General features: G+C 36.6%; 3 protein-coding genes, 1 long non-coding RNA gene and 1 other non-coding gene across 9 annotated transcripts; 4 read left to right on the top strand and 1 right to left on the bottom strand.

Moving 5' to 3' along the window:
* Positions 1-5,689: 5,689 nt before the first annotated feature.
* Positions 5,690-9,755, top strand: Oli (basic helix-loop-helix family member olig). 4 transcript variants are annotated; one of them, XM_081986712.1, is made up of 6 exons: positions 5,697-5,943; positions 6,063-8,208; positions 8,269-8,461; positions 8,513-8,751; positions 8,865-9,139; positions 9,297-9,755. In XM_081986712.1, exons 3-6 carry the CDS (start codon positions 8,327-8,329, stop codon positions 9,455-9,457), a joined length of 810 nt encoding a protein of 269 aa, XP_081842838.1. In that variant the 5' UTR covers positions 5,697-5,943; positions 6,063-8,208; positions 8,269-8,326; the 3' UTR covers positions 9,458-9,755. The 4 variants fall into 4 exon arrangements, with proteins under 4 accessions (XP_081842841.1, XP_081842838.1, XP_081842839.1 ...); XM_081986713.1 differs by having other exon boundaries at positions 8,012-8,208; XM_081986714.1 differs by having other exon boundaries at positions 8,047-8,208.
* Positions 7,014-7,128, top strand: TRNAL-CAA (transfer RNA leucine (anticodon CAA)). The gene is made up of 2 exons: positions 7,014-7,051; positions 7,084-7,128. It is a non-coding gene; the product is annotated as a tRNA-Leu (tRNA).
* Positions 9,756-14,422: 4,667 nt separating the features above from the next.
* On the bottom strand, positions 14,423-15,071 carry LOC145733748 (uncharacterized). Its single transcript, XR_014179262.1, has 2 exons — positions 14,938-15,071; positions 14,423-14,887 (listed from the first exon to the last, which is right to left on the bottom strand). It is a non-coding gene; the product is annotated as an uncharacterized LOC145733748 (long non-coding RNA).
* Axud1 (AXIN1 up-regulated 1) lies at positions 14,482-20,398 on the top strand. Of its 2 annotated transcripts, none has more exons than XM_081986700.1 (6): positions 14,482-14,725; positions 16,975-17,361; positions 17,416-17,782; positions 17,879-18,665; positions 19,291-19,534; positions 19,811-20,398. In XM_081986700.1, exons 2-6 carry the CDS (start codon positions 17,019-17,021, stop codon positions 20,173-20,175), a joined length of 2,106 nt encoding a protein of 701 aa, XP_081842826.1. In that variant the 5' UTR covers positions 14,482-14,725; positions 16,975-17,018; the 3' UTR covers positions 20,176-20,398. The 2 variants fall into 2 exon arrangements, with proteins under 2 accessions (XP_081842826.1, XP_081842825.1); XM_081986699.1 differs by lacking the exon at positions 14,482-14,725 and adding an exon at positions 15,018-15,247.
* A 21-nt stretch (positions 20,399-20,419) lies between these two features.
* On the top strand, positions 20,420-21,629 carry LOC145733745 (dTTP/UTP pyrophosphatase). The gene is made up of 5 exons (XM_081986716.1): positions 20,420-20,547; positions 20,606-20,716; positions 20,770-21,008; positions 21,200-21,352; positions 21,409-21,629. Exons 2-5 carry the CDS (start codon positions 20,627-20,629, stop codon positions 21,545-21,547), a joined length of 621 nt encoding a protein of 206 aa, XP_081842842.1. The 5' UTR covers positions 20,420-20,547; positions 20,606-20,626; the 3' UTR covers positions 21,548-21,629.
* The last annotated feature ends 2,376 nt before the right edge of the window (positions 21,630-24,005 follow it).

The following is a 24,005-nucleotide window of genomic DNA, read 5'->3' on the forward strand; positions in this document are numbered from 1 at the left end:
CAGGATGTTTTACATACGTGCCAACAAAAAATCCTCCCTTATTTATTATTTGTGTCCATGATTAAAATGTAGTAGGTTGAAATTATTGATTAGTGTGAAATAAGTTGGCAACGCCGCTAACCGTAACTTGAACTGTCACACAGTTTGTAGTTTGTGATTGGTCAAAAAGTTGACTGTTGTGACTGTTGACAGTTAATCAGTGGCGTGGTACTGCACTGTTGCAAATAAAAACAGACTAAATGATTTCAATCCAAACGCACACACATGCACAAAAACTACACTAATCGTTAATTAAACATGATTTGGCAAAAAATAGGGAATGTTGAGCGCGATGCCTTGTATCGATTATTAAAAAGGGTTGATTCACTTTCTCTATAGTGTGACGTCACTTAATTTCCATGTCATATAATCATATACCTATATGTGTCCCTGATTAGATTAGACACACATACTCTGAGGTACAAAAATACGTTTTTATATTTGTATTGCCATTGATTAGTTTCCATGTTTAGCAGCCTACGCACCATTTTCATTGTAAAGGTTTAAGAGAGAAAGTCATAACGAAACTGAAAATTCCGTTGCAATTAGTAACAAAAAGAGGCAAATTATTGTGTCTATAATATATTGATTTAATAAAATCAACAGGTTTCTTGCCGAAGATAAAATAAACCGCATAAAACAATCGATTTTGACACTTTTGCATATTATATTGTTCTGTTCCACTTACTATACAAAAGGAATCCATTTTCACAATGACCTTACGGTCATAAATGCAAATGTTACGTTGACCTTACTAGATTTCTTTTCTGTATTGTAAACTGGACATGAACTTTTTTGGTTTATAATTAATATAAAGATGATATTCGGGGTTAATAACAAAATTATTCGTATATTAAGCTTAACATAATTTACATGAGTACGACACACATTTTCTTATTTTTTAAAATGATTTTGATTTGGAAAAGTGACCATCATAATTACTTAAATAATGAAAATAAAAACTGATTTAAGAGTAATCATTAAAAAATTTAGAGCACAGTCACCGAGTCATATTATATCAAAGATCGGTGTAAATTTTGCCTCAAAAGTATAGGGTACCCCCGATTTTGACACGTGTCACGAACAGGCTCTATGCAAGGGGGTGAGATGCAGTCAGTTATAAAGCGGGGGTTGAATTATTGAATGGGACAATTGGGGTGACCGAGCCTTAGGTCTGCAGCACCCTCGTATAGTTTGATACCAGTGGCGTCGCTTTAATTTTTTTTTTTTGTTTATAGTAGTGTAGTTGACGAATATCTGACTCAAGTTTAGTTGGATTTATTCGACTAATTTGGTTGACTAATTTCTGCAAAACATTTTACCGAGTTGAAAATAAAAATCCCCCGCCACTGGATTGTATATTAAAAGTGGGGTGAAATTTGATTTAATGCAGAAATGTTGCATTACGTAGGGAACAATATCTGTCTAGGTCAATGCTCCTCTGCTATTGTGGACAATTCCCTTCGGTCGTCTAGGATATTACACGGACATTACGAAGTCAGCCCTTACTAGACTCTCACTAAAATAAATGTAAATTAGCTCTTATTCATTGACAGTAGTTGGAAAAAAGTTTTCTTGCAGCAACGGCTTTTTACCTAGTTTGACAACTCAATCATATTCAAAATAACAGATTGGTACATTGCGTGACAATGACAATGTTTACACCAAAATCTTGAACATCATTAAAACAAACATAACACAATACAACAGCAGTTGGCAGTCATGTCTACAAACCTGATAGTGCAATCAGACTGTGAAAATGACAGTCAAACTTGGCAGCCATGCTCATCAAATACAGTGCCAAAACTCTGAATTATTCTTAATGAGAAACTAATGAGTGGATTGAATTAGGGTTGTTAAAACTACCTTTCAACTGTTATGGCAGATCGTCAACTTAAAGGAGTTTTTAGCTTGGAATTAATGACACTTATTACAATAAATTACTCTACATCAGTGTATTGTTTTATACTAACTTAAACCTTATAAACGTTTCAAATTGATATTAAATTTGGTTCTATATCATTCGTAATGTCTTAAAGCGACAGTTGTTATGAACATTTTTTAATTTATGGTATACAGGGGTTAGAGGTATAACAAAACTTGTATAGCTCTTTCAAATTATATTTGCTGCTAGTTTTAAATCAATGTCTTGTTTGTTGTGGTTTTATACTCTTTGTTTCATGTTTTGTGACATCCCTGTATATGGCTGTGAAGGTGTTGGATGGACTTGATGATATAAAACGCAAGCATATACTTATGGAATAAAATCATGCTGAAATTAGAGATGGTTATGTCAACTGCACTAAGACGTGCTGGTGAAAGCTAAAAGTTAAATACAAACAGAAATTGGTAAAAATTTGTGATTCACCGGCACTTACCATCAAACAAGCACTATAGAAAAAACGACTGGACTTACCAACGTAAAAATCCAGGTGACGACACCAATTTAGACCGGCACTATTAAAATCGCACGTAAAAAAAATGATAAAAAGTGTTTGAAACGTGTAAAGGGCTGTTTCGAGTGAGTCAGTGTTTTGAAAAAAAAAATGGAACAACTCGATCCAATTAGAGGTGCAGTCTTGAAGTAAAACGTAAGCCGGAGACTTAATTGACATATATGGGCAATAAAACGCGTATCGAAGGCCCACACAATCACCAAAATAGTGACAATAATGACTTACCAAAACAGCCCCCAAATGTTGCACACTTACACTGCCAGACTTGCAGACGCCAGTCTGTCTACTCACGCTCTGCCGTCGGGACGTCCGTCGCTGCCTACTCCACCCCATGCGCGGAAATTCACCCCCTTCGCCGCCCCCCTCTCTCACGAACCCCCGCCACCCCTCTCAAAACGGGCCGGAGCACCGCTGCTATTGGCCGAGCGAATTTTACCCTGTTCAATTTTTAGTCCCGCTGATTTTTTTGCACTTTTTTTGGTCCGGGAAACTTTTCTCGATATTTTGCAAAAATTTATAATTAGCAATCATTGGCTGCGGCAGAAGTAATGAAAGATTCAGATACAAAAAGTATCAGATGGAAAAAACAAATTATAAAAATACTTGACAAAAATGTAACCTCTTTTAAAGGGTCTTACGGTGTTAACTATTATATATTATATTGTTTGTGTTAACTATTACAGTTAACACAAAACTTCAAATGTCGTATTTTTAGAGATAATGCAATTTTAACCGCTATAAAGAAATTAATTCATTAAAATATCACCATAAACTATTGTTTGATGGCTTCAGTCCAAACCGACTCATGAACCATCCAAAACTTTCTCATTTCATTGACTGTGCAGTTGAACGAACGTCACGTTGACAGTTCTTAATAATGACAGATGCATTCGGTTTTAAGCCTTATTTTACGTGTGTATTCTTGAAAGGAGGGAAGGGAATTATCAAGAGAAGGGTCTGTAAAATGTGACAGGAACCCTCAATTGTCTGCTGCTTCTGTCACATTCTATCAACATTTCTCTTGAGCATTCCGTTCCCTGTTTTCAAGAATTAGGGTCCTGCTTAGTGAAAATACTTGCATAAAGTTTGACTTGACTTCCGGTTGTTACTCTAGGCTAGAGTGACATGGACACATCACGTGACTGCTTTATTTATTTTTAAAGTAACAACACGTGACATTTATGAACTGGTCTGTTAAAATTAACGCTGCATATAAGTTATTATTCATATTTGTTTTTGGTCAAATGCTTACCATGTTGTGTCCATAAAAAAGTCACGTCAAAAAAGTACTGTTATTAGTTTTTGAACTGCACTGTATAGTTTGGAATTTTGGCTGGGTTTGGGCTGGTGTATATTTTGTCCCTTCTGGTTCCAGTTCGATCGATTACGAGGAGGGAAAGCGTGCGCAATCATACCGGGGCAGGCGGGAAACTAGATGAGCCCCGAAAAACCGTACACAAAGATAGCGGGCCTCTCACTGATATTATAAATTGCAAAAAACTGAGCTAACCTAGTTTTAACGACGTTATCTTATCTCTCTTTTATCTATAAACAGTTTTGATTAGCCAAAAAAACAGAGTGTCATAACCTGTAGTTCCCAGTTGGTTTGGCAACCCTGTAGCGAATGACAAAGTACATTAAAATGACGCTTTTAAATTTAAATTAACGTTACGTTTTCCTAATTTGGTTTGATTTTTCGTATAATTAACATTTTACAAGCTAATTAAGCGCTGTGGAAATACAAATTACAGGAATCAAAGTAATTTTAAATTTCAACAAAGCAAATATTGACCACGATGCATATTGCTATTTGAGGTATATTTGCACTGATGCTGGCAATATTTCTGCGCTTGTTATTAAAGAGGGGTGGGGGCAGGAGGTGGTTCAAATTTAATAGGGGAAGTTTCAATTGATCTGTCCGTCCATTCGACAAATTTATGCATGAACACACCAAAATTTCTCATTAAACGTTAAACGAAAAAACTGACAAAATGTGATGATATTTCCGTCAATCTACAAAAGCATTTTGTGCAACCACGCCCTCTACTGAAATAAATAAATATTAAAACGGTCAGAGGTAGACTGCGGTTAATTTAAATCGCAATTTATTTACGTCCATTTATGAAATATAAAATTATACTGTGGGGGGGGGCATCATCAAAAAGGTAAATAATGGATCCAGAATCCCACGGGAACGTGCAAGAGAAACGACATCTTTCGACTTTGCTTGAGTTAAACAAAGACGACCGCTGCAAATAAATTACAGGAAAGAGAGAACACGAATGGGAAAGAACAAGATGGATTACTGCATCCCTAGATGGTTACCATGACAACGGTCCGGGCTTCGTGACGTCACTACATGTGTCCCGCTAAACCGTTTCGGGAGTGCGGAATGTGTTGAAAATTGAAGAATTCGATGCAAATCAGATTTCTGTTTTGACTGAAGGGTTGGGGGGAAATTGATGGGGCTGCACTTGCCGCTTTCATTGGGGTATTATATTATTATACTGCTATGAACAGGTTGGGGCTGCTGTAAGGGCTGTTCCATTACGTTCTTTTTTATTCTTTGCTTACCAGTTAACGCGACTTTTAAACTTAAAAACTAATTCCATTTCATTTCAATATTTTTTTTACATAATTAGAATTTACTGATATTATATAAGGTCTAAAAAAAAACAGTCACGGTTTCCTATATAAAAATGAACGTAATTAAACTGAAAGTTGGAAAGGGGGAGAACAAAAACACTTTTCTCGGTCGGTCGTTTTACGCTCAGAATTTGCCCCGTTAAATGGGTAATTTTCCCTTGTGAGTGGCCATCACTCTATAGATCAAACTAGCGGCTAAAGGCGCGCTTGGATGAGCTCCTTTTAAGACATCCGAATTTACACTGCCCTACAAACAGAAAAAAACAAAAATATGGTATAGTTTCTGATGAATTACTTTTATTGTTTGTGACGTCATCCTATTTTACTTTGATTTGCTGTATATATTAAGTAAAATTGGTTCCTTGGCCTAGATTGATTGTCACGTGACAAGAGAATAAAGGAGTGCACCTGAAACACGTGACATTACTCTGCTTTATCGACTGTTATTGATACATCAGTACGGCAAAATACGCATGCGATAATAATAAATAACATACTGAAACGTCGGGTACATTTTTAATTTCTATATTATTGACAACATTATTTTTATTGTTGTTTTTTGAGTGATTCAACTGAGATAGACAATAAATAAATATCACTGCCGAATACTTTGACATAAGTTTGACAGCTGACAAACCGCAACCCGCAACAATTTTGTTTTTTGTTTACTTATCCAGAATCCAATTGGTTTTGGTACATAAAATCAGTAATTCTGCCGGAAAACTGTTACATTTTCAGGTAAATTATTTGAAGATATGAAAGTTAAGTGCTCGAGTTTTTCCCGTATACGTTTTTTCAAATGGTAAGTAATTTATTTGTAAAATTTCAACATTCTAACCTCAAACTTTTAAACGGTTGAAACCTTGAAAATGGAGTAAGTTGTTGCTTTGGTTTACAATTATTAGCCTTTGCCACTTTTAGTCGAATTGATGATAACATGCCTGTTTATTGGGGCCACAAAATAATCTCTGAATATGTTCTGATTGAAATACCTACCAAAAAGCAATATTTTGAGTAGTGTATCCAGAATCCTATAGAGTGTCAGCTTCGAGGGCGTAGTCGTTTGATTGTTTTATTGATCTGGGGTTGCTGAGCAACGCACCCGCTGCCACAGCAGCATCCACGATGGGAGCTGCGCCAGGTGCATCGCTGGCGGTAGCACGCGACGTATCCCAAAGGAGGAGGAGTTGGAGCGGGTCCCTGTTTGCTCTATTTTTTTTTGCATAATATATTCTAATTAGGCGTCATTTGGGAGTTTCGAGAAAACAACAAAACTGTTTCCGGAACACAAAGAGACCCGGACATCTCTTGTGTAGGTGAAATGAAATTCCACCCCTGGAATATTTGCTCTCTCTTGTGTTTACTGATATTAATTCGCTCTTGTGCAGCTCTTTGGTTTTGTTAAGAGTTCTAATTTATTTTTGACAATTAATTTACTGTAATTACGATTTTTATGGTATCAATAGTAGTGTGTTTAAGGGCCGGTACTTTTACCTTCGAATAAATTTATTCTTAGGATAATTTCTATAGAAATGACGGAATTGACCAATAGCAGCGTCTGATTTCACGGTTTCCATAGATATTATCCTTAGAATAAAGTTATTCTGAACTGAAAGTACTGGGCTTTTTTATTCTTTATTCAAACAAACAGTACATGTTGCGCCATCTCTTGAGCATGTGAAGACCTAATTGTTTGCTATAAACAGTTTTCACAAAACTTTTGAAATTCTCTACAAAAATGAGAACAAGGTGATGAAGATTTTTTTATTCATTTCTTAATTCTATCAGTGTTTTTTTATATTGAGTTGCAAAGAAAATGCCTTTTATTAGTGCCCCAGACTTAAATAAAACGTTGAAGCAAAATGGCGGCATGTCAGGATGGCCGAGCGGTCTAAGGCGCTAGACTCAAGGTTACCTTACCTACACCAGTAGGTTCTGAGCGTTCTAGTCCTCTTTGAGGGCGTGGGTTCGAATCCCACTTCTGACAAACTTTTTTTTTTAGTTTAAGTTTTGAATATTAATTAAAAAAAGCCAAAGAAGAAAAGAAAATCTTTAAACTTCGGTAAAACTTAAATTTTTAAGTAATTAAAACTTTCCAGTCATATAAAATATTTCCCTCTGTAAGTAAACCCGGTCCTTAATTAAAACCCAGCCAAAAAAAAAATTAAAAACTAGTTCTCGACCAACAAAGCCTTGCAGACATTCCGAACTCCTCTCGTTTAATTAGTAACCAAACTTCCATCCACTTTAATGCTAGTTAAATTAAATACCGCTTCGCGGCAGCACTTTGAGGAAGTTAACAGCAACTCCCCCGTTGCCACTGGTTACGCCATCCTCTTTTGTTCTCATTGTGGGGCCGTGTTTACGTCGTCGAGAGTTCACCGTGTACCGTGAAATAAATGTAACCCTCCAGCGGCGTAGTTAGTTCGATAATTTGGTAACATTACCTAAAATGGCCGCCACGACAGTTTAAAAACACAGTCTTAATAGCAATGTTGCCACAATAGTTGAAAGCTCTGGTTTTACACGTATTTTGCAACTAAATGGTACTCTAAAAAAATTACCATAAAAACAAAAAGATTTGCTAGAAATTTGAATTTTTTTAGTGGCATTACAAATTACATCATCACTATCCTAGAATAGATAATTATCAGTTAGTTTCTAGGATTTTTAGAAATAAATTTGTAAGTAAGACAACAAAAGAGTTTGCCCCAAACCTACGCCCTTGCCAAACTAACCCCCTAATATCGCTTGGCTTCGCGGACCGCATCTGTCAATTTTTCGCCTCCGGTTCGGGATTGTGTTGTATGTTCCCTTTAAAAATCTTGATAGTTCAGTCTATCCCGGATTTCTGTTAATAGACTTTTTAGTTTTGTCCTGTAGAGTTCTGCTTTTTTTTGTTAAGTGAAAATATGGGGTGTAAACCTGACTGTGTGGTGAAACTGTGCCCGATGTAACCATAGCTGGTGAGGGGTCACTTTTGTTGTTGCATCCCCAATATTGAAAGATGTCCTGTTTGCCTGCTGTATGTAGTCTACATCCGTTAATTAAATAATTATAAAAGAAAGTAAGTACAAAAAACTGGCCACAGGACAGTTGCCTGGACTGATTATAACTAAATGTGTAGGAAAGTACTTTGACTGAAGCAGCATTACTAAACGAAACACTTGCTTTATAAATAAATAATGAAATCATATGACTGCGATTCGTCGTCCGAAAGTGAGGACACCTCCAGCGCCATCTCGCGCAGCATGGCGCAACCCCCTCAATGGTTAAGGGGAAATTCGATCGGACCTAATTGGGGATGGCAAGGAATTCCTGTAAGTAGTGTCAATAGAATTATTTAAAAATGCTGAATGCAACTGTTGTAGGGAAGTTCTACAGGTCCTAGTTCATCCACAGCTGTAATGGACCATCCTCAAGGCTATTCTGGATTTCCTGGCGTTAACACACAGGAGGAGCCACAGGTGCCTGGTAGGAGAACTCCATTGGGTACCATGAGTTTGGGAGGTTTTTACTTCCAAGGTCAACAGAATATGACGACCGCTCATGGACCTCCCTCAGATGAGAACAATCCAGATCCGGAGTGTTCACCTCAAGGAAATTCTAGGTAAAAGTTTGTTAACATGTACTGGCTGAAGCTTTTATGTTGTAGTGACGTCAAGAGTTGGACGCCATCACGTTATCTCATCTTGTTTTAAGTAACAAACCTTCTAATTTTAGGTCGTTAGAATCAAGGGCGGGAAATTCGAATCCCAACATCAAAGGCAAAGGGCGTCAAGGAAAATCTGTCAGACTGAATATAAACGCCCGAGAAAGACGAAGAATGCACGATTTGAATGACGCCTTAGACGAACTTAGAGCGGTGATACCCTACGCTCATTCACCCTCTGTACGAAAACTCTCCAAAATAGCCACTCTTTTACTGGCTAAGAATTATATTTTAATGCAGTCCAATGCTTTGGAAGAAATGAAAAGGCTGATAGCTTATTTACAAGGTTATAACTGTAATAAAACGCAGAGGGTGCCCCATAGATACATTAAGTACAAAAGTAGTTTTTTGTTTCCTAAGTATTCAACACATACTTTTATGGGGCACTTACTATAAGATCATAGTAAAGTTCTATAATATACTGGATGTATTAATTTTTTTAGGTACGGGAGCAGCAGCCGGTGCTGCAATAGTGGCACCGCCAGGATTCGATCTGCAAGGTTTTCCAGCGGCTGCCAAGTTTCTGCAACAACAACAGGCGTTGCAAGCGGAAAATGCCAGGCACAACGACGGCAACACTGGCGGATCCAGTTCGGCAGTTTAATCCAAAAACTATTGATAGTAAATTTGAATAAACCTGACATTCACTTACTATCTGTATATTGGGACCTTCAAGGTTCTCTATAGGTAGATCGTAGGTAAATTAATTCGTTTTAAATGATAAGCAATATTAAGTGTGATTTACTGTACTCTCTAGTCAATTGAAAAGTTAGAAAGTGTTTTGTGAAAAAGTTTTATTTATTTTTTTGTATGTATATTTAGATGTGTTTAATTTTATGTAACAGTGTGAGATATGCAGAAGAAAACTCCAGATTAATACATTAATTCCTGTAGCAACTGAATACCTAAAGTATGTTTTATTTCTAAAAAGAGTTTGTAGTATGTGGTCTCACCATTAGAATTAGGTCCTTTATAAATTAAATATAAACATTCCCAGCTCTAGTTGCTACATTTCCTTGAGTCCGTCATCTGTCAAAACTCGTTTTAAAATCGATTTGTAACCTCCTTGATCAGCTCTATTGTTGCCGATAAGTTACTCTGGGGTAATAAAATTATGAAAGGAATGCACATATTAGTACGGTGTGTTGTCTAACCATAAATATAATAAAAGTTTTACTTTCTTCCATGGTGTTTCTAGGAGAAATACTATACAGGACGTTTGCCTGTTGTTTTAAGAAAATTAACATTTTTTTAATTGGAAAATTCTGGACAAACTTTCCTTTGAAGTTTTCGGAGATTGACCGGAATTTCAGACAGCCTCAAACGTGGTTTCGGACGTTGGAGGCTCTAAATTACTAAAACATTCCAGGATCCTTTGAGAAGCGGCTGAAAGCTGAATATTCAAATAGTGGCATGGTAATTTAATTAGTTTTAACAATATAATATAATAATACAAGTTAAGGTAATGGAAAGTGCGAACACAGTTAATAATTATTATAAAAAAAAACACTTTGATTAATGAAAAAAATAGGGCGCCCTCTAGTGATGTTTCTAGAAACAAAGTTTGACCGCAACCTTTATCAGAGGTTGTTGTATTGATTACAGCTTGGCATTCACTATTTGGTAATCAGAGAATAATACATCTTAATAACTAAAAAAAATCAAGTAAATATAAACTGCTCCCAAAACGCTTTTAGTCATTAAAAAGTTTCTTTAACGTTAACTTTATACTCTTTATAGTAGCACTGTTAGTGTTAAGTTTGTCTTGAAAGTGGAATAAAATTCTGCTCCATCTTTCTGTATATTAGCAACAAAAAACCCAGTTCCTAATGGTAAAATTGAGGAAACGAGGTTAGCTGCATTCCATTTCACCTAAATATAGATCCACTTCAATCAATATACGTGTGCGACGCAAGCTTGAGGTTTGAGAGTATGTGTTCTTGCTTTTAGCATATTAAAAGCGACAAAATGGTAAAATTGGCAAAACTTAGCAACAAATACAGTAAAGTCAGATTAGGTTAGAATCGATTTTGTTGTCCTTTTATTTTTCTTTTACATATAATTTTTAATTCCTTTAATTAGAATTTACATAGTACATTAGTAGCCTATACAATAAGTAAGAGTTATTGATAATATTATACTGATGGTATTCTTATTATTTTCAGGTTGGACAATTTATGTTCAAGAATGTTACTTTTAAAAGGTCAACCTTTTCAAAACTGTACGTCATAACTAGAACATGTATGATTGGCGTTTTATTATAGTCATTTGAAATTGGGCAACAACCCACCACGCGCCATCCACAGTTGAAGACAAAGAGCTCGTGGTAGGTAGAAATCGATATCATACATTATAGGAACAACACTTTGACGCATCATATTATACAGTGCGAACCAGAAATTTTCCTGAAAGTTTGACGTGATGGTGAATTAACGCCACGACGACGTCTGTCCGTGTATAATAAACCGGAGGAAGGCAGAACAAACATCATTTCGCGCAGCAGAGAACAAAAAAGAAAAAATCCCGCCTCCGGAATAAAGAATCCTTTGTTAGATCGTTCTTGACGAGGCCCCTAGAATCATAGAGCCAGAAGTGTGGCATCTAGTGCTTGTGCGCGAGCCACGGTCGGGATCGGTATCGTCGGGATTCAGAATATCCAGATATGTCGTCTAAAGCTCTGCTACAGTCGTCCGTGTCCTGCAGGACCAGTAGGACGGGGTCCCGACTAGGTCCTGGTGGTGTGGGTGCCCCAACGTGACATCTCGACAAAAGGTAAGTTTTGTTAACTCAATTATTTTAACCGTTTCCTCACAATGTGTCTCATCCGTCAGGACTTATAATTTTAACTGTTATTGCTGGCTTATCAAAATGTAGTTCCGATTTTTGGCATTTGTATGACAAGTTAGCATAACACATTTATACATCTGTAGAGAATTAACAGTGGTTTATAACAAAATATCAAAAGATATGATTAGATGTCACTCACATTGCATTGTACTCCAACACTCGTAATAATTATGGAAATAACAGAATTTGGTATGGCTGTTTGGAAACCCTACAGGTTATTCAACTAAAGCAAATAATGTTGTGAAATGGGCGTGGTTGCTTTAAAAATTCGGACGTTGCCTCAAATACCGTTTTATTAATATTATGGCAACCCTGTATTAGTATTAACAGTGATAAAAATAAAAATCAAGTAGAAATAATATCAACATTTCAGGTTGTACGGGGTGTTTGAATCTAACGTTTATAATGTCGATTTAAGTAACTGGTGTCATGTTTTCTAATTATTTTTTTTCTAAATGTTTTCCGTTTTCAATGATTTTTGTGTCACTGCGTAGCACTGAGTGTGCGCAATCCACTGACCTAAAAATATACAGGGTGTCCTTATTGAATTTCTTGACTTTTGGCACTTTGAATCAAGTGACGGTACTTTGCAAGCAATTCCTTCAAGAAATTAAGATTAATTCTGACATGATATATCTCTTTTTCTATAGCACTTTTTTGGATCCCTGTGTAGCACTGAGTGTAATTAGTCTACTGATCTAAAAATATACAAGGTGTCCCATCTGAGTTTCCTGACGCAGTGACGTCACTTTGAAAGCAATTTCTTCAGTAAGTTAATATTAATTTGACCTCAAATATCTCGGAAACGGGACAATTTTTCTATAGTACATTTTGATTCGCTGTGTAGTCCTGAGTGTGCGCAATCCATTGATCTAAAAATATACAGGATGTTCCATTTGAATAAAAAAAATGCAATCTAATTGAGTAATAATATACTAAATGTCCACATTAAAGAAAATTGAGCTTCTGGAGGTCTATTGACTGTAGTTTTACTAGTACTTTACAGTAAGATACAATATTAAGAAAAATAAATTTACATTACTAGTAGTACTGAAAAAGCTGAAAAAGACATTCTAAATGCATCTTTGAAACATCTGGAAATAATCATAGGTCAAGACCAGACGAAAAAAACAATAAATTCCATTCTCAATATTTCCTTAATAGTATTATGAAATAAAATTTATGGTTACGGCCCTGACGTGACCGTTGGGATAGGTCAATGTCAGTCGTAAAAAGGGACAGTACGTGTCCATTTGATCTTTTTCATGAATATGAAACAGTTCCTGTTTATTAGGGTATCGAAAAAGAGTTTACATGCTTGTTTAGGAGTTAAAAAGGCAACAAAACTTTTTTATTTCATTCAAAAACATTTATACATAAATTAGGTGTAGTAGCAGTAATTCAAACGTCAACAAATGACAGTTAAGGGACCATAGCCGTTTTCTTTCGGTTTGTGATTTCGGATCCAAACGCGTTACGATTCAAAAGTCACGTGACCTCTATCTCATTTTATAATTATGATGCCACGTGATTTTTAGATCAGAACGCTTTTGGATCCGATATCATGGATCGAAAGAATGCGGCTCATAGATAGACCAATGCACATTAGATGGAAGACTCCACTGACTTTACAAGTGACCAGGTGGCGCTGCACATTTTGACAGTTGATTGTTTAGTGTCTGTTTGACGTTACAACCACTAGACAACCTGCCCTGATGAAATTCACCGCAAAACCAGTGACGTCGTAGTTTGGAAACACATGAAAACAAGTAGGTTTGTCTTTGAGTTCTACAAAACCGATCAAACGGTGAATTATTTAATAAGTGGGTCAGACCAAAACCGCGGCTAAAAAGTAGCACGTGAACGAAAGTGACCGAACTCGGCCGACAAACCAGAAAGTTCGAGAAAGATAGAGTGGGAAGAGAGAGAAAGACAAGGGAGAGGGTGAGTTGATATGAGGAGTTGGCGTCGTTTTCACAACACAAACTGCAGCGGCGCCGTTGCCATGGAGACGGTTCATCGTCCCTGGCAACCCACAGAACACATTGATTTCACGTATAGACGGAATATATTGCAGCCATATTCTCAAACTAGGAGAGGGGAAAGGCGAAACGGGAGGGGTTGGAGAAGTGGTAATATTGCTAAGTGTCCCATATATTTCGACGGACCATTGTTGCGTCTCACATTGATATTTCTGATTCGATTGAGGGGTGATCATTTAGAGGAAACCGTCAGCTAATGTGACGTAATCTGACAGTTGGTCACAAGACAACAAACAAGTTTGATGACTAGCGGTCACCTGATCAACTGTCTGGTTCGTTCCACGAAGCATCAAAACGGACATTATTAAACTATGAAAAAAATCAAAACCGGTAAAATATCTAAGGTTGTTGCGTTGAAATGATCCTTGAATATGGGTATTCTTCATTGATAACCTTGTAGCTGTAAGCTGTAGCAGATAAGACCCCGCGTTTGTCTATATATGGTGTGTGGTACTATCTGCTTAACCAAACAAGGTAATTTATGAACATTAGTTTCTGATTAAATTTTCTTTATTAAATAAATTGTATAAAGGTATATGAGTATTTTAAACCAGATACTTGGTGAAGGTAAAAAGCTCTTTTTTAATATTTAGTTGCTATTGTTCTTATTGTAGTATTGCGAGATCGACCCTGACCTAACAACCCAAAAATCAGTCAAGAACAAAGTGTTGCTTTTACTAACTAAAATCATTTATTATTAATGTCTACTACAATTAGATTGTTTAACAAAATCGTTATTTTCGTTACACATACGCGCGTTACTAAGGAAAATTTTGCCGTACTAACGCATTAGCTATAAAACTTATTCCATCAAAGTTATCTATATTGGGTGCATCTGCGTACTGAAAGTACTCTGACGACACCAGCTTAGTATCCTTTTTAGCAAATTGCCTTCACGACTGCTCGGTATATCGGCACCCACTTCTACCAGCTGAATTCCTGTTTGAAGGAAACGTCACATCTGCAGGACTGTATCGAGGCTGGTAAGCTACTTATGGCGGTACTAATTTTTAAAAAACACTCTGTGCCTTGCTTCTTTTGGTAAAGCAATGTTCATCAGCTGCACCTGGTTGTACTCTTCTGTTTAGTTTGAAACAGTACCATAGAGAAGAACCCCTTTCACACACGTTTTCGTAACATCTAGACTGTGAATGACTTGTTAACTCATTTTCATGAAGTCCGGACCTGTGGTTACCAAAAGTATACAGCTGCGCCTGCTCGGTACGGTTCGTAGAGACGTTTCTCAATCCGCACCGTTTGATGTCAGAGTCAGTGGTAAAGTTTTAACTGAAGGCTTGAAAAGCCCGGTCTCAAACCAGTACAATGAACTTAATATTAGCGACGAGCAGTAATAATACTACGGTCGGCACGAAAAATTCCCGAGATTTACAACAAAGAAAACGGCAACGTTGCTTTCTTGTCTGTTTTTCGGTGGTATAAGTTTTTCTAGTGACTCCCCCTGTCCTTATTAGGGACACCCTGTACATATTATTTAGGACATCCAGGTATTTTTGTTTATTTTATTATTTATTTTTATCTTTATAATCTGCGCAAACAACCGACTAACAAACTTATTAATTTAATGAAGTATTCTTGTTTTGTAATTGTAATTTGAAAGTGAGGGAAATGTAAAGCTTAAACATTCACTTTTTCAATTTTTTTACATTGACATGATTTACGTTTACACTATTGTACTAACCATTGTACTAAAGGATAAGGTGTTACGTTGTTTACCACAGTTTTGAAATCATGTCACACAACTTCAAGTGTTTCACACTCACTATGGAAGGTTTTTTTAGTGATCCAATTTAGTACTAAATTTAGTACATTAGATGTACTAAAAAACGGTTTTGATAGCCCCAACCCACTAGCATCTGCGTACCATCGGCATCGCGGTGCAATGCTACTTTTGTATTGCTTTTAGTAGGTCCAGTTATAATGGTGTAGAATGGTGACCCTCACCAAATAGTGATGGTGAACTCCGTTCGGTCATGACACCAAAAAGTTTCAAGGAAGTACAAAAATTTAATCTAGAACTCGAATATTTTAGCAGGATATCCATTGTGGAAAATACCTTGCCGTTCCAATTATCGATATTGAGATTGTCAAGGCTGATTTTGATTTATATGCTAGAAGAGTTTGTGATTAATCTAACAGTAACTATGGCTTCGTCTGTACTGAAAAATTGTATAATAGCAAAAAAATTCAAAGGAAGTCGATATTAAAATATGGTAGTAGAACGGTTAAAGCAGAGGAAAGTCAGTTTTTGCTACGGTCAATAAGTTCACAATTAATCAGCTTTGAAAGTATCGATAACGGTCCTCAATCCTAAATATCAATACTTGGCGTTGATGGGAGTTAACAATACAAACATGTTTGTTGTTTTAAACGCCTCTAGTACATAGAGTGGTCAACTTGTAACAGCAGAAAGTGATTTTAAAAACAATAAATTCTGTATTTTTTTTGTAATTTTTATCTGTTCCAAAAAATTAGTCAGGCTTTTTATAAAACTGTCAAATTACGTCACGTTGATTTAGTATGTACTGCATATCTCCTCAAATGTTTCACACTAGTGGATATAAAAACAATTGCATGATTAATTTTTTCAAAAAAAGAGGCACTTTCACTTTCTTTATTTGTTAGTTAATTAAATAAATCAATAATACACGACAATATAGTACATAACGGATAGCATTTAAAACCTTGAAATTATCTAAAAATACGTCTAATCCAGATAACTTTTAAGGATGGCCAAATAACACGAAAAACTTATTATTATTCAAGAGCAAATATCCAGTAATCTACGTATCTACTGTTTGAAAATAATCGGGAATACGCTCTGATTCCAGTTGCTAAATATAGGACCTCCAGCTTTGTATATGTATCCACCAGGAATTTATGGATCGAAAATTGTTCAGGGAATTTCGAACGACTTGAAAAGGATTCAAAAAAGTACTGTTTTCTTACACTTGCGCTCTTCGATGCTTGTTTTTTACGCTACTATAATGGTAATTAAAAAGGTGAAACGTGAAATAACCACAGTAACGTAAACGAGGACGTAAACAACTGAGTAACGAATCCACGACCAATCAGAGTGTGTGTTAGTCACTGTTTTCGTCTTTGAAAGTATTATTAATATTCTGTACTGATTTTTAGAGTGTTGTGGTAGATAAACGTATAGGGTGTACAAAATAAAACCTTTTTAAATCTAAAAATATAAATTTTATTACAGGACCATGTCAGCTATCATCCAATTGAGCATACTGTACACTCACAATGGGTGGAACCGTATCAAATGTTGAACCGAACGTCACTGTAAACACAACCGAAACGTCGAATTTATCATCAGGAGAAACCGGCACCAACATGTGCGATGATAATTACAAACCGGAAACTTTTGAGGGTGGTGATGCTAAAGAAGGTGAAGATAATTTGACCAATTTGAATGATTGTGAAGATTCGGCCACCGAAAGTTTACCGCCCAGTGAAGAGTTGACCGAGGAACCGCACGATAGATCCGATGGCTCAGATTCTGGTTTGGGGTCGGAAATTTTAGAAGAACGAGCGGATGTGCCCCAAGCCAGCAATTTTGGGGAGAGTGACAGCGAGACCACTTTTGGTAAAACTTTCCAAGTGTTTTCAATGTTGTTTTATAACTTGTTCCTTACTTTAGATCGATTAAATGAAGACCCATCCACCCCTGGTGCAAACAATGAAACTGCTGGTGCTTCGAACTATCCGGTACTACTTTCCGCCCTGATGGCCAATTTAAAGAAGGCACCGACCAAGAGCAGTTTGAAACGTAAATCGACCGAAGTCGAGGATGCACCGCCGGCCAAAGTGAAGAAAAAACGCGGTATTGCCTTTGACAGCGTTACGGTATTTTATTTTCCGAGGACGCAGGGCTTTACTTGCGTCCCTTCACAGGGCGGCTCCACTCTTGGTATGACCGCTAAACATTCGCAAATGCGCAAATTTACGATCGTTGAACATGCCAACGAGCAACGTAGAATACATCGACAGCTTCTTCAACAGTTGAAGTAAGAATAATTTGTTTATTGACATTTCTAAACAAGCTGTTTCAATGGGTTATAGCCTGTCATTTTACTGTTTCATTACATTTATTATTGTTACAGATCAGAACGAAGTGCTACAGGAAGCGTGGTAGCGTCATCAAGCGATGATAGTGACAGTGAGGATGACATAAGCGACGCATCCGAATCTGAGCTGGACTTGGAGAATTATTACTTTCTGCAACCGGTACCAACTAGACAAAGACGGGCACTACTCCGTGCTGCTGGAGTGAGAAAAATTGACTCTCTGGAAAAAGACGAATGTCGTACGATCAGATCGTCCAGGGAGTTTTGCGGGTGCGGTTGCAAAGGTTACTGTGATCCGGACACGTGCTCATGCAGCCAGGCCGGCATAAAATGTCAAGTTGACAGGTTGAGCTTCCCGTGCGGTTGTACGCGGGACAATTGCGGCAATTCATTCGGTCGTATCGAGTTCAATCCGGTTCGTGTTCGGACGCATTTTATCCACACATTGATGAGACTCGAGCTGGAGAAGAAGGAGGAGGAGGACGTGCAGAAGAAAAAAGATCTGTCGTGGATGACTAACGAAAGACTGAGGTCGCAGAATTATCACAAAGAGGACCAGACGCAGTCTTGTAAAATCGATGTAAATAAATGCAGCGGAAGCTTACTTAGAGACATAAACTTAGGTGCTTACGTAGAAGTTGAAAATTGTGTACATAATGGAAGTTTTACCAATTTGCACTACGGTGCACCCGGTGAAGGTCCGGGACCTTCGCATAATCCCAACCAAACATTTTCCCATCTTCCTGCCAGAGCGGATTCGATGGATTTGTATTCGTTTCGTGAAAACTGCTATGGAGATGATCACGAAAGGAAACAGCAACAGGTTCGTATTTGATGCTTTACAGCTGGAAGAATTTTTTATTAGAACTTAGAACTACACATTATATTAAATTTTAAAAACATTTATTGAATATTCTGCTGTTAGAAGTGGAACTGGTCAATAAAACATGCGCAACTTTAACTAGTGTTTATTTCAAATTGATTAATTTACTTGGAAACACCAGGTAAACCTCTACTTGAACAAGCATTAACAAATATTTGATGACGAGAGGATCTGATGTGTACAGTAATTTGTGATTGGTCGAAAAAATGCAGTTTTTAACTTACTGCTTGTTCTTGACCAATCACAAACTACCAGAGTGTGAGGATTTACGCAAATGCTGCATATGTGGAGTTAGCAGTAACGAAACGATTAAGTACATGGTTATTGGTCGAATCTTGACCAATCTTAAACTTTCACAAATTTGAGCTTTGAATAAGTTATACAGGGTGTGATGCTACATTGGCCTAAATTAAAGGGCCGTAACATCATTTTCAGCTAACCGCTAATAGAGACACTCAAATTTTGAATTTACGAATCAACAGACATTATATACTTACTTTGTAGTTTTTCAGTTATTGTGATAATTTTTCTAGGTGAATGTACCTAATCAGTGTTAAATTTACAGCATCACGGGTTCGCGTTCGATCCCCGTTTCACCGAGATGCAGTCGACATTCGCGCAAAATGGAATGAACGGCAACAGCGCAGCCGCCGTCACCCCGTCCTCAACCAACCACCCTTTTGCGCCCGCCAACCCTCCGCCGCCCAATCAATATGCGCAGTTTCATTCGGCCGGATTCGGGGAGTTTGCAAACGCCGCCCCCGCACCCACCCCCGCCAACGTTTTCAATCCATACACAGGCGTCTACGGTTAGTATAAAAAAGAAAAAAACAGAACAACGTTTTAAAATGTCATTAAAGCCCACCGAGAGGTTTGTTACTTTAAAATCCGGACCCAGATTAGGCAACAGGAGGTCCAGTAATAGTATATTACCTAACAAGTGTTGTAAGAAGTATTTTACCCCCAAAAATCCCATGAGTGCTTTACAATACTTTTTAGTTTAGAACTAATGCAACTTCCTATATGAATAATTTTTACAAAAATTGTTTGTAACAATGTCATTTATCGATATTATTTCATTTTAGGGGGTTTCCAACAACAAAATACTGGTTTCGAACATCAATTCACCAACAACGACCACTACCCACCGCAGTCAAAAGAGAGTCAATACACCAATCTGAACAACGTAGGGGCCAATTCTAAATTAGAATCGTTTTGCGATCATCTATTAAATAATCGGTACAACTACGCTGGTTACGAGGAATCAACTAACTACACTATGCTAAGCACGGACGAGGCTACTCAGGACAGCTGCGCTGAGCCCGAGCGAGCCGAGCCGATTTCGACCAATGAGAGCAACGCTACCCCGACCGGTCCCGCCAATAAGGACTGCGACGAGAATTTCGGCGAAATTATTAAGAAATCGATTGTAGAAACGGTTTCGGCGTAAGTTTATAATAAAAAAAAAACTGTATTCTAAACTATGTTATAATGAGAATTTATTATTATTATTACGTTCCAATATATATTTAAAAATACTGCTATTAAGGATTTATGTATATGGTTTATATATAATATATGAAAAAAACGGACGTAGAAAACTTAGATAAAAGTGTTTTAAAATAAATGTTGTGAAAAATACTTGTTATTAAATTAATAACGTTATTTTTCTATATTGTTTTTATTTATTTTTTACAATCCTCTAACCTACAAAGTGTAAAGCTTGTCAAGGACAGAGGAACAGCGCCATCTGTAGCGAAACTTTAGACAGGCCCTAGTTTAAGATCATCATTCCAGTTCTCTGTTGTGTTATTTGTTTATGGTACGTTTGGTTGGTTAACCTTAGAGGTAAAATACATACTGTTTTTAAAAATAACTAGGTGAAAGAGTGAAAACATACAATGTTGGAGCCTTTAATCAGTCAGCTGAATTCCATGCGAGTAATATTAGCGAGCAGCTCACCGCAACGTGCCAACTTGTTACGAAGTACGGTAAGAGAGGGCAGCACTCGTACTAAAACGCAAATTAATCATTAATTTCGCAGAATTTGAAGTTTGAAATCGTTTCTTCAAGTTACGAGGAGAATTTAGACCAGAAAAAGCACACATTTTCGGATTTCGTCGAGAAAACTGCCTTGGGAAAAGTGAATGACGTGTACGAAAAACTGAAGGACGACGTTAGAAAACCGGATATTATTATTGGATGCGATACCATGGTGGCGTTTAATGGCCGGATGTATGGAAAGCCTAAAACCAAACAAGAAGCCTTTGAGTGTATATCAGAGTAAGTTAAACCACTCCTTTCCCATCTAGAAATTGAGGTAACACGCAACCAGCGTTACACTCCAGTGTATAAAGTGTTGCCTGACAAATTACTATAGCAAAAATCAAAGTAAAGAGAATGACGTAACAATGTATAGTTATGTACTCATTTTGATAAGAATTTGGTCATCAAACGGTTTATTTCTTCTCTAGCCTAACCCAAAATGACTTACCAAACAGCGTATACACTGGGGTGGTCATCTGGCATAAAAACCAAATTCACAAGTTCACCGAAGTGACCACCGTGTATATGGCCCCACTGACACCGGAGGAAGTTCGAGCTTACGTAGAAACGGGGGAACCCATGTAAAAATCTGATTTTTTTTTGTTTTGCATTGCGATAATTCTTTAATTGGTTGCAGGGGAAAAGCTGGCGGTTATGGAATTCAAGGTATCGCCAGCACTTTTGTTACCAGAATAGAGGGAGATTTTAATAACGTCATCGGATTGCCATTGTGCAAATTAGCGTTTACTTTGAAAAAGATTGTTTCCGCAAATTAGATTAAAGTTTATTAAGGTGATAACAATATTTAGTATTGTTTGATAAGGTTTTGAGTGGTAATAAACATTTCCTTGAAGTCTACTAGTAAGTATTTTACTTATTAGGTAAAACAGATTAAAGTTAGTTTGGTTTGGTCATGGAACCAAATATTAAGTTTACATTTAGATAGGATGCTAGAGATTTATTTGTTGATAATTTCAATATTTTTCAAACAAAAAGCTAACTTTGCTTGTTTACGCAAAAGTAAGTAATTCACTAGATAAAATATCTGATTATCTGGCGGATTTCCGATGGCGGCCGTTGTTAAAGGAAGTATCTGATCGTATTATACTCTTATTGCAAAGGAAATCGTAAATTCCTGAAAACTAATACAACGTCTATTATAATGTAATCACGTGATTGTAGGTGTCAGTAGTCTCTGGAATGTTAAATGCAATCAAAAACTCTTCTGGTCGTGTTCTTTGTCAGTGTTGTATCTTCAGAAATTTACATATCGAGTCGAGTTTTAATTACTAACTTTCCTGTCATTAGCCAATATCTATAAAAGGCGTTCTCACCGATAAAATATCCTGATCTATTGTTCAGATTCGTTTATTATATTGCAATATAGACTCTATTAAGGATTAAAAGAAACACAAAAAGACATTCTCATTGCTTTCGAATCTTTATTATTGTTAACGATCATGTGTGGGAAAAAAGTTTTCACGCAATTTCCTATTGTATTATTGCGTCCAGTTTCGCTTTATTTTTGCTCTCGTTTAATTAATTACTGAATACAGGTAAGCAAATTTCTAAATTTTTACATAAGAAGAGAGAACTATTGGAAGTTAATGCTCCCAACAAAGATGGAAACCAGTGTTTGTGATGGATCAATTGTTCATAGAAAACATAAATCTAGATTTACATGTCAATGGAACTGTTTGAAGTCACGTTTTGACAGATTAGACATAGCTATTATGGTAATTTCTCCGCGAGAGGGCGTTTTGCACGGCACACTAGATATGTTTTGCTAAGCCGGTTATATTTGGTTTATAAACAATAAACTCTAGTATAGTTTAGTCCCTTATTTGACAAGTTGCGTCAAAATATCATAGAAAATAATAGTAAATAAGTAGTAAGTCGTACCATAATGCTTTTACCAACGCAAATTCAATAATACTATAGATAACACCACAACATACTATTTGTGATGCTATGTTATACTGTATAGGTAATAAGTTATTTATCAACAAAAAAGTAATTCAACAATACGCACTTGATAAATATTTTTATGGCGGAAGTCATTTCCAACGTTTTCATAAGCTTTAAATAAGTTGGGGTTTTTTTTCGGGATTAGGAAACTTAGGAAACCTGCTGCTGCTCTTGGTTCATAATCTGACACCCTCATATTACTCACAAAACTCACGAACAACACAAATATGCAATTTTAACTTTACTTTTAATACCTTTTAGCACTTTAGTGAACGATATTCAAATTTTAAATTTAAAATAGATGTCATAGTGACAACAATGACAACTAAGAAGTTAGTCGTTTTCTTTCGGATCTAAACGCGGTATGATCCAAAGGTCACGTGGCGTGCGTGTAATTTTGTAATCATGGGGTCATGTGATTTTTCGAAAAAAAACAAAGTGGCTCTCTCTGGCGGATTCTATCGAAATAGCTTTTAATCAAATGTCAAAATTTGTGTCTTCATGGCCTCCTATTTAAGATGGAGATCTAGATTTATAATGTTTTCTATGGTCTTGTTTTAGCGCAAACTTTGACAGAACAAAAAAAAACCTCCTCATTTGAAAATTGACGTATGAATGTTTTCACGATCCCATCCTTAATTTCCACAGATTTTCTCTTTTTGTACACTTCAACATATTTGTCATCATAGCAAAAACTAGTTTACATTAGCCCAAGTGTGTGCATAATTTCTTATATTTATAGCCAACCGTCATACACATACAAATACAATAAATATAAATATGTGCATACTTACCATCCATTTCACGTAAGGCATGCTAACATCCTGTTCGGGCGATGTCAACGGTTTAAAAGACACAAGTCCTACACCTAGTCTGAAAACAAACAGCTTTAGAAAACACGGCTCTAAAAGCTTTAAACGTTTAACGTGCTGCTATTTTAGGATTTTTGCAGATAAATATACACAGAGTGGTTTAAAACGAAAAAAATACACATACACAAAACCTGTAAAATGCTATGCTGTCAAAGTATATTCGTTTCACGTCACGTGATTTTTGGATCATTAACGTCAAAACTTAATGTTGTGCCTCTATCGATAGTTAGTAAAAATCGATCAATCTCTTAATTCTTTGCCTCCTTCTGTTTACACTACTGGAAGTGTGAGTTTGAAGTGTTAATTATAAGGAATTCGGGTTCTGTTTGTCTCGAACCCGGGAACGTGATGGTTCCATGTTTATTAGCTTTTATCTCAAAGTTTACGGACGCAG

Source organism: Ips typographus, linkage group LG9, assembly GCF_016097725.1.
Source record: "Ips typographus isolate SLU linkage group LG9, UJ_Ityp_2.0, whole genome shotgun sequence".
Taxonomy (NCBI): Eukaryota; Metazoa; Arthropoda; class Insecta; order Coleoptera; family Curculionidae; genus Ips; species Ips typographus.